This window comes from Sinocyclocheilus grahami, unplaced genomic scaffold, assembly GCF_001515645.1.
Source record: "Sinocyclocheilus grahami isolate Dianchi unplaced genomic scaffold, SAMN03320097.WGS_v1.1 scaffold222.1, whole genome shotgun sequence".
Lineage (NCBI taxonomy): Eukaryota > Metazoa > Chordata > Actinopteri > Cypriniformes > Cyprinidae > Sinocyclocheilus > Sinocyclocheilus grahami.
Genome location: NW_015505401.1, coordinates 3,135,814 through 3,154,587, shown reverse-complemented (window position 1 = coordinate 3,154,587; position 18,774 = coordinate 3,135,814). Strand labels below are relative to the sequence as shown.

General features: G+C 37.2%; 2 protein-coding genes across 5 annotated transcripts in view; both read left to right on the top strand.

Moving 5' to 3' along the window:
- The window catches only part of LOC107596693 (neurocalcin-delta A), a 52,502-nt gene extending 38,428 nt beyond the window's left edge, over window positions 1–14,074 (top strand). For all 4 annotated transcript variants that reach the window (XM_016287489.1, XM_016287486.1, XM_016287487.1 and 1 more), the window contains 3 exons: window positions 9,356–9,755; window positions 11,055–11,160; window positions 12,545–14,074. In XM_016287489.1, coding sequence (XP_016142975.1) covers window positions 9,378–9,755; window positions 11,055–11,160; window positions 12,545–12,642 — 582 coding nt within the window. In that variant the 5' untranslated portion in view covers window positions 9,356–9,377 and the 3' untranslated portion in view covers window positions 12,643–14,074. The remainder of the gene's footprint in view (window positions 1–9,355; window positions 9,756–11,054; window positions 11,161–12,544) is intronic.
- A 2,892-nt stretch (window positions 14,075–16,966) lies between these two features.
- The window catches only part of LOC107596692 (grainyhead-like protein 2 homolog), a 14,990-nt gene continuing 13,182 nt past the window's right edge, over window positions 16,967–18,774 (top strand). Inside the window, exon 1 of the mRNA XM_016287485.1 lies at window positions 16,967–17,199. Coding sequence (XP_016142971.1) covers window positions 17,183–17,199 — 17 coding nt within the window. The 5' untranslated portion in view covers window positions 16,967–17,182. The remainder of the gene's footprint in view (window positions 17,200–18,774) is intronic.

The window sequence follows — 18,774 nt, the reverse complement described above, 5'->3', positions numbered from 1 at the left end:
GATGTTTCACTGTAGACATCGTCCGATGCCAATTTTGTAGACATCGCCCAACCCTAGTTCACAGGCTCTGTAAAAAACTGGTTACAAGCTCATTGTTAATTCTTAAAATGTAAAGTGGAGGGGCAAGGCCAAAGGTAGCACTGGACTATTGAAAAATCATCCATAATGTTGCCAGTATAGAAGATCTGGCCACACAGGATAGCAGAAAAGAGAGAGATTTCCTTCTGTACTTTTTATACAGTAGTGGTGCGAATTTGTAACCTAAGAAAGTCCCTAATATCTCTGTGCAATAGGTGTTGCTTAAGAGCAATAAAAATGGGGGAGAAATTTTAGATCTCCTTAGAAGTTAGAAGAATTGTAGGCTAATGTTTCTGCTAACATCTTGTTCAATGTTTCTTGTTCAGTTGTATTCAGATTGTGAAGGGATTATTACAGTGAAGCTGACTACACTGCAATAAATATCTTATTTACACAAATATATTATTTTACATTACACGCATGCACATCGCAAAAGTGCTACACTTAGTAAGCTTCAATGAAATAAATGCTTTAAAATGGCCATAATGTTCATGCTCTCAACAAACATGTCTGTGATTTGTCTACAGTGCTCAACACTTTTCACAATCAGGTAATGACAGCAGCTGTAATCTCATTCACACAATTATTTTCTGATTGTTTGTGCAGCCATACAGTGAAGTGACATGAAATGCATAGAAGTACCACTGATATGTATGAGATAAGCTATGATTACTGACAAATATTTGACAACTGCATGCCAGAAAAGAGCCCTATATATAAATATATATTCGCAACGCAAAATATCATGCAAGACTTATTTTTTTTTATGGTTTATTCACACCTTTGACTTTCTCCAATCTGAGGAATTATATTACTGTTATGAAGTGCATTTAATAGAATAGACATATTTTACTAGCATTAAAATTAGAGCCGGACCGATATATCGTTTTGCTGATATATCGTATCGGAGAATATGCCGCCGATATGAATTTTTTTTTACAGAACATATATCGCAGATAAAATGCTTGAAATAGTGTAATTACTTAGTTTGTCCAGCAGAACGCGCTCCATTGTTTGCTACTGGTGACCTGGATGAAACTGGCGACCATGATTCCAGTTCCAAGGGAACGTACACGTTACATTCAAAGGGCATTAAAGTGCGCGAGAAATTAATTTATATTTATGGATGCACGGAATGTTCGGCAACCGAATAAGCGAAAAGACCGAATAAATTGTACTGACGAGCTGCGCGAATATGAACGTGGTTTTGCGCAGCTCGTCAGTAAACAACGGCTCTGTGTAGTTAATGCTGCTCAATGTGAAAGCCCGCAGGTGATGGAGATTTACCGCTGATTACAGAACCGGCTTTCTGACAAGATGCACGTTAAATATCGCATGCGATTTATCGTGCAGCCCTACTATTTATATTGTATTTATTTACAGAGGTATATTATGTCACATTTCAAATTTCTGTGAATGAATGTTCCAAAGTGAAAAACTTCAACGGAATAAAGTTGAATGGAATTGAATTAAAGTTGAATAAACTTCAACTTTACTGTTCAGTGCACTGATGTCAGACTATATATAGTACCAGTCAAATGTTTGGACATACGAATGGGAAAGTGTCCAAACTTTTGACTGGTACTGTACTATAAATATACACAAAGAATATTTTTGGTTACACACATTCTTTAAAATATCCTTTTTTTTTTGTTCAGCACAAGAAAGAAATTAATACAGGTTTGGGACAACATGTGCTTGAGTAAATAATAACAGAAATTTCATTTTTGGGTGAAGTATCCCTTTAATGACAAGCGGCTGCATGTTTAGTTTCCTGTCCCTTTAAGAGCTGCACGCCTCTAATATACAGGCATGTATCCGTTTTTCTCTCACCGGTTTAATTACACTTTACACATAACCAACTGAGTCAATATTGTGAACCTTGTGTGTTTTGACAGTTAGCGCAAAAGATAACTTAATCCAGTAATCAGGTACTGTTTTTAGTGCACCGCGCTCAGAAAAAACGCACGTCAGACCTGCATGCGAATTAAACATTTAACCGGCAAGGCTTTGAAGCACATGCAAATAATGTGCTTTTGTTATTGCGAATAAGTGCAGTGTCCCATGAGTGTAACTCTACCACAGAGTTAGCATTTGATGTGAATGTACAGTATATTGATACGGCGGCGCCAGAACTGCAACTGATAGAATTTGCACTGTAGCACGATACTACGATATTTATTCAAAAGCAGATTGTGGAGACATTTTTATCGTCCACGATGAAAAATCGTCATATCACACACCCCTAATCTGTTCATATCATCAACAATAAAGACATTTAGAAAAATTTGTATTGTCTGCTATGTAGGACTCGGCGATATGGCCAAAAAATTCTCACAAATTATTTTTTTCATATCAGTCGATATCGATAATTATTATGATAGATGTCAAATCTTTATTTCTTTCAAGTTTAAGCCAGATCTTTGCTCCGAAGTGAAAGCTGTTGAAACCAGACTGTTAATTTTCCTTAGCAAAATAAATATCTTGATATCTTGATGTCAATCCCGTGGCAAAAACAGAGAAACAAATAGAGACATAATTAGCGTAGCTGCTGTTCCATCCAAGCAAAATTTATTTGTTTAACCCAAACTAAAGAATAATAATGTGCATTTGATCAGATATAACTGCAGTACAAGATGTTCATTCAGTATGAACATTTAGAAAATTTCTAATTTTATGTGTTTCTGTAGATTATTTTATAGTTATTCGATATATGCTATACACTAAGTGCAAATAGCAATGCATTCTATTTAGACTATATAGAAATAGTATTTTCTTTGCAATAGTAGTAATAATAGATGCTATTTATACTACTTGGTGCAAATAGTGGTAGATATCTGCACCTCAGTATTGTAGTGCATTACAATACTATGCAGTAATAACACATTGAGTGTAAATTTTTATTTTTATGAAAATTATTAAATGGATGCTGCTAATTGGTACAACAAAGTTCTCACTATACCTAACCCTAACTGATAAAACACCTTTGAGGCACATTATTTTCCACTTTTCGATTATTTCCTTCATTTTTATTGAAAATAAATGCCTTTCCGATGTGATGTGTGATGTGAAAAGGGAGAAGAATGAGTTCTGCAAAAAGCAGATTTGAATGTGCTCAAGCAACATTTCATATCACAGTTGAAAATTGTTATGCTGCAGAATAACCATTGAAATGAACCATGGAAACTGATAAATTTTTGATTTATTGGTGTTTTGTTTGTTTATTTTTTGTAAAAGTCTTTACTGTCACTTTTGAGTCAGTTGAGTGCAAAATATAAACTACTTTAAAAAATATTTTTGACATGTAAAATAATCATGTCATTGTGTTACCAAGTAATAGGTTGGTGTGCAACAAAGTCAATAAAATAGCATAGGATTTGTCAAAGCCACAGCACAAATACTTGTGTAGTGCTCCCATGTTTTATTCTCCCTCTTTCCTCAGTATTTTCCTTTCACTAACTCTTTTGTCTAATAATTAACAAAGGAAACAGCAAAAATGTTGTACCATATACAGTGTGTCTGTACAACAATCTTACCGTTTTACAGATTTATCTTTTTTTAATTTACATTTTGTTAAAACTTTATTGTAAATTGTTACTGTCATAGAAGTGTGTAATCCAAATATGGCATTATATCCACACATATATATATATATATATATATATATATATATATTAGGGATGTCAATTTTCGATCGTCATTTAAATTAGGGCTGCACGATAAATCGCATGCGATATTTAACGCGCAACTTGTCAGAAAGCCGGTTCTGTAATCAGCGGTAAATCTCCATCATGTGCGGGCTTTCACATTGAGCAGCATTAACTACACAGAGCCGTTGTTCACTGACGAGCTGTGCAAACAATCGCGTGAATATGAACGTGGTTTTGCTCAGCTCTCAGTGAACAACGGCTCTGTGTAGTTAATGCTGCTCAATGTAAAAGCATGCACGTGTTGGAAATTTACATCCCTTATATATATATATATATGTATATATATTCATCACTTAAACAGGCACTGATGTTCCATACAGAGCACAAAAAATACAAACCATCACAAAAATTGTTTTTAGACCGTTTTCTTAATTTGCTAAAAATGGAAGAGTGCAGAAACATAACACCTCTTACACCTTAAAGGGGTCATATGATGCTGCTAAAAAGAACATTATTTTGTGTATTTGGTGTAATGAACTTTGTGTTTATGCGGTTTAAAGTTAAAAACACATTTTTTTCCATATTTTACATTATTGTTTCTCCTCTATGCCCCGCCTTTCTGAAACGCGTCGATTTTTACAAAGCTCATCGGTTTGAAAAAGCGAGGTGTGCTGTGATTGGCCAGCTATCCAGTTAGTTGTGATTGGCCGAATACCTCAAGCGTGTGACGGAAATGTTACGCCCCTCACCATACTGTTGATGCCGTGTCCCGGCCGGAGCGACGAGACAAAAACATTAAAACCCATTACAAACGAGGCATTTGTTGCATCCAGTAGGGACATAATTACTGATTATAATGACTTATACTGTCTTTTTGCGTGTTGCGTTGCATTGCATCGTGCCGCGTAAACATAAAACTCTGTCTGCATTTGTGATCAGAGAAATGACAAACAACAAGTGCTACTCCACACTGTCCAAAACTCGCTTTTGAATCATCAGTGGCAAATCCTTTAAATATGAAAACATACTTATGTGAGTCAGAACTGCCGGCATTTTAGTCTAACGTTACTCTCCCAGGATCAGTAAACAGTCCTCCATAAAATGTGCTGCACACATCTGGATATTTGGGTCAAATTGTTCTGGAACAGTGTTGTAAATACAACTTAACCACTGATTTGTAGTCGTGTCCTCTTTTGGAAGACCAAAAAAAGTAGTTTCGCTTTCACAATGAAAAACACAGCGGCCTAGCATGAGCCAAAGCCCCGGCTTAGCGTGCACCGAGGTCGGGCTAGCGTGAGCCGAAGCCCCGGCTTAGCGTGCGCCAAGGCCGGGCTAGAGTGCGCCGAGGCCGGGCTAGAGTGAGCAGAGGCGGCGGGGTCGAGAACGGTGCATGTGAGAGTAAATAATGACAGAAATAAAAAAAATGTTGGGTGAACTATCCCTTTAATGACAGTCAGCAGCATGTTTAGTAGCTACTGTCCCTTTAAGAGCTTCATGCGTTTCTCTCTCAACTGTTTACTTTCATTTTAGACATAACCAACTGTGTTTATATGTAAACCTTGTGTGATTTTGACAGTATTATACGTGAAATCAATCAGACACGCAAGACAACTTAGTCCAATAATCAGGCGCTTTTTGACAGGCTCTCAGTGGCGCTTCATGAGTACGCGCTCAGAAAAAGCGCATGCAGAACAGAACGTGAATTAAATGTTTAACCGGTATTGCTTTAAAGCAGATGGAAATAATGTATTTTTGTGATTGCTCATAAGTGCAGTGTCCCGTGAGAGTAACTCTACCGCTGAGCTAACACTGATGTGAAAGCATGTGGCGTTGTACATTATATTGAGACGGAGGGAGGCACCAGAACTGCAGCTGATAGAATGCGCGCTGTAGCAGATACAACGATATTTCTTCAAAAGCAGATCGTGGAGACATTTTAATCGTCCACGATCATAAATCGTCATATCGCACACCCCTAACTACCAAGTATAATCAACCTCACACACACAAACAAGCACAACGAAATCACTTCACACTATTAAGCGGCTGTGTTATGAACATGCAAAACTGTGCACGCATCAGGTAAATTTATTCATCGCACAGACCAGTTTTTTAGTAGCACGTGCGACATATATGTCGATAATAACATCACAATAATCCACACCACTCCGGTCCATCAATTAACATCTTGTGATGCGAAAAGCTGTGTGTTTGTAAGAAACAAATCCATCATTAAGCTGAATTTCATAATCTGGCCAAAATACTAATACTAGTCCATAATAGTGCTTCCTCCCATGAAAAAGTTGTCTGAATCAGGAGAGGAATATGCACAGATCAAGCACCGTTTACGGGTCATAATTAATAGACTAAACTAGATTATTGTGATGTTTTTATTAGAGCCCGACTGATATATCGTTTTGCCGATATTATCGGCCAATATTATCTCCGTAACGGCGCGGCGAATCCGCACCAAATTCGGGGGATCCCTTCAGCTCGAGGAACCCTCTCGAACATGAATCCAGTGTACTTCTAGAGGCCCGCTTTCGAATGAGACCACCCCCGCGTCGATAGCCCCCTGGGGTTTGGGAGTTACATTCGCGGTCCGGCGCCGACCGATCAAGCGATGCCGGGGGGCTACCGACGCGCGGAGGGTGGCGTTCAAGAGGGCTCCTCGAGCTGAAGGGATCCCCCAATTTGGTGGAGATCCGCCGGCACGTTCGAGAGATAGTGACACCAGTCTACACTTTCACTTCAGAAACTCTGTATTTCATACATTTCTGATTGAATCTGTGGGGCTAATAACAAATTCTATATAATGCTCAAGGCTTCTATTTATCCCAATGCTTTTTTCCCCCTCCTTTTAGGAACTACCATGTATTTTTGTATGCCTTTTCATCAATATTACTATGACTTTTCAAACATTTAATAAAACACATGACAATCTTCCATTTGAGCCATTGGTGTTTGCTGCCTTTTGCTATATTACTTTTTATTGTGGATTTTGTATACTTAATGTGAAATACTAACAGAGAGAGAGAGAGTGAGTCTGGCTCTTCTGCTACAAAACCTCCACAAAGGAATATTTTATGAATTTATTAATACTACAAATAACAGTTATTACCGATCTATAAAGTATAAACCTTATACACATTTTTTACAAATGGATTGCCTGTCAAGTTGTTTCTCAAACTATAATCGAGTTTTCCACGTTAAAGAAACGTCTAATCGCGTTTTATTATTATTTATACAAACGAATACAAACACAAGAAATCTGTCCTCAAACAGTTGAAAACCATTGGAATATTTCTGCAAATGTTTTCGTGTAAATGTTCCAACCAACTTTTCCTTATGCGCACATAGGTACATTACATTCATAGGTATGATTTATGTTCAGAAAAGTTTGTCAAATACAAAAATGAGTAGAATCAATAGACATGACTGATGAATGATTCAGAATATTTCCAATTGTTGACAGCTGCTAGCTAATATACTAGTAGTGTAATACTACTTGTAAACGAGGGCATTTATGAAGTGTAATCAGATACCAGGCACTGGATTAGAGAAAAATGATATCAGGTTTCTCTCACACAGATTTCAGGGGGAAAAAGGTGTTACAGAAGCTGCATGATTTGATTCACACTGTCAGATATTTTTTGTGTATATTTCAGTTTTTATGAAAGCGCTACAGCAAAACTTTTTCCCCCTACATGAAACCAGTTAAGACAGGATGTAGTGTACTTGTGCAGGTCATTCAGAAAAGCAGTGTCAGATCTTTAAGTGTCCTTAAGTTTGAAGAGCTACGCTCCAGTTCTAATCAAACAGTGAGTACTATCTCCTCTTCTGCCCTAACCTTCACCCCTCAGCTTTAGTGCACATGATTCATTCAGCTCATTTAAATGCTGTGACTCTTGTATACAATACATTCACAGGGCTGGGGCGTGTATGTATGCGTCTGAGTGTTTGCCTACAATTTTAGTAAGACAGTGGTCTGATTAGTACAAAGATCCATGACCCAACTGAGAAACTTCCTGCATGTAGACGCATCAGATGTCACGTACCAGCTGATCCTCTCCAGACCTTCCGGCCTGAATGGAGGCTCTGCAGCTGGGGACTGTGAATGACCTAACACATTAACTAATTTTTTCATTTTTGTTTTGCCATTTTTTATTGATTGCTAGACATTAATGTCTAGATATGTTTTGTACTCTTTAGATTCATCAAAGTTTTTGTTGGTTTTGTTTTAACATGTTTTTATTTATATTCTGCCTCATTTTTTTCAATACAAAATCCTGAAATGTCTTGTTAGCTGTTGCACCTTTATTTTTAAAAGAAAATCCTAAAGTCTTTTGAGATATGGAGGTGCACGGCTTTTATAAATTATCTTATGTAATATTAAAAGGCATCTAGTCTTGTAAAATTGCCTCATTCATATGACTATATGTAGTATGCCTTCTGGAATCACAATCTTTAGATGATGATAATGCAGCTGCTATTCAAAATGAATTATTGAGAAATCTGTGTACGGCTTTATAGTTTTGTTCTGTTTATGTTTTGAATTGCTGCTCAGATTTTGTCATTTGTACTTCTAATGAGGACATCAGAGGCAAAACATCTGCACTGTCCGAACACACTTCCCTGAATTGGAACATTTAAAGCCAGTGGTTTTCATGCCTTGATACCATAACTATTTTTGTGACTTGCTTGAATGGGTATTGTGGGAAATCAGACTCGTGTCCCATTCACGCTTAGTGATTTTACCGCTGCTGGTTACTGAGTCACTGTATTATTGGTCGCTGTGGGCGTTCCTGATGCTGAATGCCCTCATGTTACTGGTGGGCTTCACAATTGGCCATAGTGAAAATCCCAAATTACCAGAAATAACATTTATTTTATTGTTAGTTAAATTCTAATTTGACAAAGAATTCATTTTTCCTACTCCTAAAAACAATTCAGTGAATGAATCAGTCTGACTTGGTATGCTTGAAAATGGTAAAATATCACTGCATGTGGGCAGAAATGAACCATATAGAACAGCGAAGTCACTAGTAACAGTAATATTGATTTCTCTTGTGTGTTGCCTATGTAACACTACAGCATCTGTCCTTATCAGTAGTCACTGCATTGCGTTGCTACTCATTGACATAGTTAAAGTTAAACTTCTCAACATGCATGACTGGACACGCTTGAAACTTAACTCTCACATTACTGAAAATCACCATCTCTCATTGAAAATGACATCATAGTGTCACTACAGTAATATGGCTTTATTTCATCTGTCACTTTATTTGTTTTCCCATCTAAGGTCTAGGATTTTTCAATTTCATAGCTGGTTGTTGGGCAATAGAGTCTGTTCTCTGATTAGCTACATCTTTCCCTCTTGTAAAGATGAATTTGATTGACAAGGGCAAGTCTCTGTTTGGAATAAATCTGCAAGAAGAGCAATTGTTTGTAACTCTAGATGGACAAACACGTGGATAAATATAGTTCAAAAATCTTCAGTCCAAATTGGATGAACATTTTACATCAAGGATCATGGCAGTATAAGGGTACCACAATATACCATTATGACTTGAATCTACCGAACATTCCATACGTACTAATTTTCTCTCTCTCCCTTCTTTTGCCAGTGCTTTCTCGTGAAACGAAACCATGGGGAAGCAGAACAGCAAGCTCCGCCCTGAGGTGATGCAGGACCTGCTGGAAAGCACAGACTTTACAGAGCATGAAATCCAGGAATGGTACAAGGGCTTTCTACGGGACTGTCCCAGTGGCAACCTCTCCATGGAGGAGTTTAAGAAAATCTACGGAAACTTCTTTCCTTACGGAGATGCCTCAAAGTTTGCAGAGCATGTGTTCCGTACCTTTGATGCAAATGGCGATGGCACAATAGACTTTCGAGAGTTCATAATTGCATTGAGCGTCACGTCACGAGGGAAGCTGGAACAGAAGCTCAAGTGGGCGTTTAGCATGTATGATTTGGATGGAAATGGATACATCAGCAAAGCAGAGATGCTGGAGATTGTGCAGGTATGTCAGGCTTCCTGAAGCTTTTATGAATTAACCTAATATTGGCACTCTGTAAATCCTTTTCTTATCATCATAATAATGACTGCTGAGGTCTGAAATAGAATCAGATATCACCACAGAAGACACAAAAGAGAACCCAACCCAGAATTGCTACCCAATTTTCACATCGCATATGTTGTTATTTCTCACTTGCGTCAACAGCAAGGATAGCCATGGTGTTAGACTGTCGGGAAGCTCCATACTCTAAAGAGAGCCCAAGTCTTATTTCTGTCTCGAATAAACAGGCTCTCATCAAAGTGCACTCCTTCACATGGTTATTCATGTTTGCTGTCATTGCAATTGGCCTGATTTACCTTTGCAGCTTTACTGAGAAGAGTAATTTTAGCAACAGGTGATTTCTCAAATCTTGAGGCCCTTTCGAAACCAAACCAAAAAGTTTGAAGACTTGTAACTTATTTATTACATTTGTACTATAGAAGTTTAGCTGTAATATAGAATAAAGGTAAATGCTATACCCACAAATAGTTTTTCAAATAACAATGGTTTAGTTGATGCATTTCATATAACCAAATATGAAAATGGAATTTAGTTCTGTTTTGGCGGGCATCAAGAATGAGGCCATCACCTCTCATGTCTTGATTGCTTTATTTTGATGGATGGTTTACCTCCATCCCTGGCAGGCCATGGTAAATCTAATGATGTACTGAATGATGCACCTCTTTTAATGATGAATAGCCAGATAGTGTATTAAGACTGCACCACAAAATAATAATTAGTTATATGTAATCATAATTATATATTTTTAGGGTTTTCTAAAAATGGTTGTACAAAATCAATGAATGGAAGATTTTTAGTGGCTAATGGGATTTGTATAATTTGGGCTCTGTTCTTTTATAAAACTGCTTTGTAGCAGGATTTATTTTGAAAAGTACTATACAAACAAATTGTAATAAAATTTAAGTTAGAACAGTTCTCATTTTTCATTTGCATTTATGCACACAAATAGTGCAGTATTTAGGCCTGTTGTCTTAAAGCTAATCAATCATATTGAACATATTTCTACATGATCTTTGTGCATGTCACTCTGCTCTCAGCCATGTGCTGGGATTCTGCCTCATCTCTGAGTAATCAATGCTGTTACAGCTCACAGGTCTTGTTCTCACTTAGACTTTATTATCAAAGGCATAAGAAAGTGTGTGCAGTCAGTGTTAATTCAAACAGAGACATTAATAGGAGGGGAGAGTATCTTAACTCTCTTGTTAAGCGATAAGGGAATCTCTTGTGTATCGTCTCCCTCAGGCGATTTACAAGATGGTATCATCAGTGATGAAGATGCCAGAGGATGAGTCCACACCTGAGAAGAGAACAGAAAAGATCTTCAGACAAATGGACACCAACCGGGATGGTAAACCCTTTTTCTCCCTATATCATGAAACTACTTTAGCAGTTGTATATGAACAAGTGGTCTTTGAGGGCCGAAATCTTTGACTGAAACATTGAAGGTTAATTAGCACTTCTCCGATGGCATGATTTGACTAACTTACTGAGATATATCATGTCTCATGTAATGTCTCATTTCTCAATCATTGTTTCAATCGCCGAAAAATGTGTTTTAAGTAGGCATTTTACTCTTAAATATTAAATTGTAATATGTTTTTAAATTACATTTATAGCAAAAGTGTTTTCTGGCTGTGTGCGTTTTTGTGTAAAGTCCGTATGCTTGTTTTGTGCACTTTAGTACAACAAAACAAAGTTAAACAAGGCTTAGGACTGTCTACTTCAGCATGAACGGCTGTGCATGAAATTGCTAATCAAAAACCACACAAATGGGAGTATACAGAAAAGAGAGTGGAAAGAGTGGCCTGATTCTATGTTCAGATTAACTTTTGCATTTGCTGCTCTCTTGTGACTAAAGTCACAAAGGACGGAGGCTGGGTGCATGTTTGTGTATTTGTGGGATCAGATGCAGCATAAGTGTGTTCTCAGACAGATAGCCTATTTTATTGAGCACAGTGAGGAAATTGAGGAACGAAGCACTACAAATGCACAATTTGATCAAATTAAATCATGCAGTCTAAGCATGGACTAAACTGAATGCTAATCTTCTCTATGACTGAGAGGACCTGTTCTTGTGCCATTTCATCACTCCTCACTGGGTAACAGTTTCTGTACACCAAACCAAATATCAACCATTCCTTTGCCAACTCTCACTTTTGAATGCAAGGAGACGGCAGTGCCACCTGCTGACTGATATGGAGCTTCAGTCACTGCTTGTTTTTAAGGATGTCCCTATACTAAACATCAGTCATATACCAAATGATTCAAATTCTATTTCTGGTGCAATTAAACAGGAAAACTAGAATAATTTTAAATCCTACACGTGAATTTAGGCATCACAAATCAAAAATATACAGTATGAAAATGGATATTAAGAGATTAAGTTTAAAGATTAAGATTGTTGTTATTATTCAATCATTAGTGTTTTTAAAATGAAGTAAATGTATGTGAAGAACAAAGGTAATCTGAATGTAAAATCAGAGAAAAAGAGCATGCACAATTTTGCTTAACTTCTGTTAGACTATATATCCTGCCCTTTTTTAGCCTGCAGACCTGTAGGCTTCTTTGATTTAATAGAAGCACTAAAATCTTTTCCATTGTTTCCATAACATTTGAACACGTTCATTCAGACTCTAACACAATGAGCCAGATATCAGAAAACTAGCCATCACTTTTCTATTGTAAATAATATGATTTTCTAAGAGCCTGTGTCCTCTCTTGTTTTATTCTAGGAAAACTGTCTCTGGAGGAGTTCATCAAAGGGGCAAAGAGCGACCCGTCCATTGTGCGTCTGCTACAGTGTGACCCCAGCAGTGCAGGACAGTTCTGAGATCAGCGTCTCATGCTTCAACCTTTTATTTATTTATGGGTTTTAATTTCGTTTTTGATATAGTCGCTCCTTCCACTCGCAGGGAAATGATGGAGGGTGAGGTTTTTTTCCAGAGTAGGGCATCTGGGTCTCATCAGACTGAGCTTGGCCAGATATAGAAACACGCGCACGCAGAGTTATTGGCTGCGTTATCTCTGTAGGGAGCCGCACCGGGCCTGGAAGAGGGCTGTGATGGAGTGAATTAGGGTAACTAGAGAATTTATCTGAGCTCGAATCACTTCCTGATTAGAAAAGAGGTTTCATGTCAAAGTACGTACGTAGTCAGTTTTATTCTTATTTTCTCTGGGTATTAGATGAGGCAGTTTAATCTTGACTGATACAGGAATATAAGATGCACTCAGTAAAACAGTTTTATTCTTAATTTTTTTTATTATTATTAAAAAATATCTGATGCCTGAATCAATAGTGTGTAAACACCTCAGCCTTAGTGATTTACATATTTGGGTTATTTTTAACTTTATTTAGACTATGTAGTTTCTCTCAATTAATAGTTTGGCCAGCATTATTATTGGCAGATCACAGTATTATTATCCAATGGGACCAATAAATCAGGCATGCAGATTTTCCAGTTGTATGAATCCCCACGTTGTGCTTACAATCTGAAGAGCCTTATTAGTCCTGGAAGCGCACATCCAATTTTGTGTGGTGTAGTTTGGTTTTAGTCGAACAGTCTAGGTTCAAAAGACATGAAATGAACTGCATTCTCTTTTACCAGTTTTCTAATGTTTGTACTCTAGTAACTGTAGGCTTGTATATAAATCTGAAATATCAGACACGCATGCAAAACTGTACTCAGAGTTCCATCCTAGGAGGCAGCGATCGGTTTTATTGACATTTTTAGCAGAAGCATGTAACCACGTTTATCTGCATTTGTGGATAGGAGAGTATTTGTGTAATGTGTATGCATGTGTTGTGTGTACTGTATGTGTTTGGTTAATATCAGTTACAGCCCTGTTTAATCATTCTGGTTCTAGATGTTGTGTGATGCATCGTTTGCATTATTGCAGAACGTTTTTGTTATTGAAGAAGAACTAAAGCTTTATTGATTCAAAGCTAATTTGATTTTAGAATCACATTTATCTGCTATACAGACAGTCTTTAACTCTGGATTGTACACATGAGCATCATCAAGTTACTGAATTGCCTTATACACACTCAAGTGTTTCTGTGGGTGATTGATTTTTTTATATGGCTTTGTTACTTTTTTTTTTTTTAATCAAGCTTAAATTGCAGTAAATTTGCTTCCATCATCCATCTGTTGAAGAGTTGTGATCCATGTTCTTCCCATTCACCCCTTTAACAGATAATGTAATTATGTTGACGGCCTTTTGCTTAATATATTAACCTGTCATACTGAGTTGCACGCTCATTTCAAAATAACATCAAGAGTGTAAGAGGAAATAGGACCCATCACTTTTCAAATGCCCCTTGCATTCATGTTGTATTCATACCTGTATCCATTTCACTCACATATTGAACAATAGGTAGAGAGCATTTATTCAGAACTGCTAATAGTTCCTGAATCACCCTCTGCCAACTGCTTCTACTGATGTTCAATGTTCTTGAATGTCCTTGTCAACGTCAAATGCCTCTCACCACAGTGCGTTCGGCTCTGCTATACTGTTAATGAATGTTTTTATTTCACTTGTTGAACAACTGCTGTTTTTGTAAAAATATAGAAAAAGAAAAGTTAAAGTGGCATACCAAAACTGCTCTGTAATTTCATGTTATGCATATTTTATGTAGTTTTTAATTTTTTTCTTTTTAAACATCTGATGTAACATTCCTGTATCACAGTTATATCGTGGTCAGGTGCCAAAAAATATGAAAGCAGTATTGTATAAATTTATACTGTACAATTGTTATTTGTCAAACAAATTGTTTGTAATTGTTGCATTTTGTAGATTTTGTATGGTAATCTGTATTTTGTGACTAGACTTGAGACATAGAGATTTGTTTTGGTTATCTTATTGAGCAGAAATTAAATCTTGAGAGAACAAAGCATGTTGTTGTATTGCATTCATTTACTTTTAGAATCATCCTTTTTTTTCCCCCAGTGGCAGCCACTGTGAGAAACTCCCTCAAAATGGGTTGAAATGTAGTAGTACCAACGTTGGCCACAAGATGTCAGCTTACTTCTATGTTTGTGTTGAATTGTTTGAGGTGAATTATTTGTTTGCATGCTTGAGTTCAGGCATAAAATCTGAATGAATGAAAAGTCCGTTTTTGAAGGTCCTGCCCAGCCCAGGGGCTTCTTTGTGGAAATCTTACACATGTCTGACACTCTCGGTGGTACTCCAGCAACTCTATATCACCGTCATTGTGGTGCTGTAAGATTAGATAGGTGGTGAAACAAATCTGAAATTTCCACTTCTACCCACCACATGAGAAGCATTCCTTAAAAGTGCTTTATATTTACACTTATACACTAAAAAAAACTGTAGAATTAACTTCTAAACAATTTTGCTTCAGAAATTGCTAGTAAATTTTAACCAAGAATAATGATCTGAAGAATAATTCCAATGAATTGGCAAGTAACATTAAAATAAATAAAAAATGTAAAGTTGAAAATGAAATGGGGCATTCTTCTAAAACACAAACGTGTGTATGTGTATATATATATATACAATAAACTTGAATAATGAAAAAAAACTAATTAGACCTTTGTCACTTTTGTATTTATTATTTAGTTAGTTATTTATTGGAGTGGAGTGGTATAAATCCACAGAGACTGATACCATTTTAAAATGTTCTGTTTTCTGTAGCAGTAGATTGGGGCGGGCCTTGTTCTCATGCTCAGGCAATAGATGACATCATGTGAATCATGTGAGTCAGCAGGATTAGTCCTGAATTGCTCGCTGATATTTTCCCATCAAATTACATTTAATATTATATATACAAGTAACTGGGTATTTGCAGCCATAACTGTTTTTAAAAGGTGGTGCATGAGAAAGATTTTCTTCATTTAAATTTCCTAGTAATACTAGACACCCAACATGAGAATACTTAAGTTGTCAGAGGACAACTTTATTGGACTGGTACAACTAAAATGTCAATTCAGTGTGTGTGTGTTATCTATAAACTACTGTCACATTTTGCTAACAATGCAGAATCGTTACCTGTCAGACGGGTAGAAGCTGAAGCCCTTCTCCAGGTCAAAACAGGTTATTTTTCTTTTACTCGGGCATGCCACACCTCTTGTGAAATGTCCCATGAAGTCTGACAAGGATGCGAATCAAGTAGAACTCAATGGGTTTTAAAAAAAATAAAATCATGACAGAACAAGACATTACAAATACAGACTGATGATGTGTATTTATACTCCTCTGTCTCTGTTAGTCTTTATGCTGGAGCAAATTATGAAATATTATTTTTCTGCACTCAGGTGTCTCTGTTCCCATGACTGATAAATGCAGGTCATTAGTAGATTTTACCTGACCGATCAATAGTCTTGTTGAAGCCTGCCATTTTCATATCTGATATGTCACGTACACATTAGCAGCCACTGAAATTATGAAAAGTTTCTTAAATTTTTTTGTTATAGTGTTTTTTTGTTGTTGTTTTTTTTAATGGTCTGCTCATTAAAAGCACAACTGGTACAGGAGCTCATCCCAGGCTGGCCTAATCCCAGATTCAAGCAAAGAAAGAGCACATTTGAAGCTTTTAAAATAGAGCCACACCTGTTAGTCTAACAGACGCTTTTATTTGCAGCCCTAACAAACAAATAGTAGTCTGCTAGTCAACAATACCTGTATTTGGATAGGCTCAGACAGACGGCTAAAAGTGAACAAGCATTCCCTTTCCCAACAAGAAAATGGAAACAAAAGTCATATTTCATTATTATTAACTGCTCTGCCAGCTGCAGTGATATGTACAGACCTAAACATCTTGCTCCTCAATACCTCACTAAGCTTCTCCAATCATATCTTTTAAATAAAACGTTTTTTATTAGATTTTGAGATTTATATCTAGGTTATTTAGAGATTAATCAGTAGGCTATTTAAACATTTCCCAAAAAACACGCCTCTCGAGTAATATCTCTTTGCGCAATCAATGGGAAAACTCCCATGAACAGAATGTGAGTCTCTATTTCAGATGCATGTTTTAACAGCATTTAAGCGTGCAGGTGGCTGCCACACCTTCTTTTTGCTTTACAGCCAATCGCCGTCGCCAAATCAAAGTAGCTGCGCGGGGATTGGCTGGCTTGTCCCCTCCTCCAGGTAATGAGAGCGCACCTTTGCTTGCTCACAATAGCAATCACCTTGAGACTTCCCAGAATTAACACAATTTTCTGCATGATACTGAATGTTTGGCTGCTCTCCTTTGTGCGGAACAGACGGAGGATGCTGTAATGAGTGTCGGATCTGAGAAGTTGTTTGACCTGTAGTCCGAGTTTTCTTTCAGCCGTTCCCTGCGACTCACCTGCCGCATCTTCACCGACCTGAAAGTCCAGTTTCACTGTGGGAGCCCAGCAGTGCACATGGCTCAGGAGGAGAAGTAAGTCGCCAATGTAAACACTAATGCAGTTTATGCAAACTTAAGTCAGTTATATAGCAACAAGTTGTTTGGAACTTCATGACGTTTATCTTTATATGTGATGTCATCGCAGCAGGTCGTTTTGTTTGATAAAATGCAAAGTAAATATGTTTCAGCATGCTTTGATCCCATGGTTCTTTATTTCACTACCACTTGGTAGCATAAAAAGAAAAGAGAAGAGGTCCTAGAATAGAACCTTGTGGAACTCCACTACATTTTACTATAATTGCTAATGTTTTATTCATTTTTTTCTAAAATATTTATTTAGAAGATCACCAGTATAAGGGTTTCTACACTACATACTATACAGTAAATTGCAACATCAAAGAACAAGTGTGACAGATTGTTTTATTTTTCCTTTACCTTTTCCTCTTCTGGCTTGTGTTTGTTTGCTGTAGTACATCTATAACGGTGGGCCTGGGCAGGTGGCTTATATTAGCTAACATCCTTGTACAGCCCCTCCCATGCAACCCTTCCTCACTGTAGTATCAATATCCAGCAGGATATAGTCCATTGTCCCACCGAAAAAAGCAATTGTGTGGAAAAAGTAAAAGGATAGTGCTGGGAATATCAGTTGTATGCTCCAACCCTTTGTAAACTTCATGAACCCTAAGGTATAGAGAGAGGTGGTATTATTGGGATCAAGCCTGTTGTCCACACATTTTTTAATAGATTATTTTTTACAATATATATATATATATATACAGGTGCATCTCAATAAATTAGAATGTCGTGGAAAAGTTCATTTATTTAAGTAATTCAACTCAAATTGGGAAACTTGTGTATTAAATAAATTCAAAACACACAGACTGAAGTAGTTTAAGTCTTTGGTTATTTTAATTGTGATGATTTTGGCTCACATTTAACAAAAACCCACCAATATCGAATCTCAACAAATTAGAATACTTCATAAGACCAATAAAAATAAACATTTTTAGTGAATTGTTGGCCTTCTGGAAAGTATGTTCATTTACTTTACATGTACTCAATACTTGGTAGGGGCTCCTTCTGCTTTATTTACTGCCTCAATTCGGCGTGGCATGGAGGTGATCAGTTTGTGGCACTGCTGAGGTGATATGGAAGCCCAGGTTTCTTTGACAGTGGCCTTCAGCTCATCTGCATTTTTTGGTTTCTTGTTTCTCGTTTTCCTCTTGACAATACCCCATAGATTCTCTATGGGGTTCAGGTCTGGTGAGTTTGCTGGCCAGTCAAGCACACCAACACCATGGTCATTTAACCAACTTTTGGTGCTTTTGGCAGTGTGGGCAGGTGCCAAATCCTGCTGGAAAATTAAATTAGCATCTTCAAAAAGCTGGTCAGCAGAAGGAAGCATGAAGTGCTCCAAAATGTCTTGGTAAACGGGTGCAGTGACGTTGGTTTTCAAAAAACACAATGAACCAACACCAGCAGATGACATTGCACCCCAAATCATCACAGACTGTGGAAACGTAACACTGGACTTCAAGCAACTTGGGCTATGAGCTTCTCCACCCTTCCTCCAGACTCTAGGACCTTGATTTCCAAATGAAATACAAA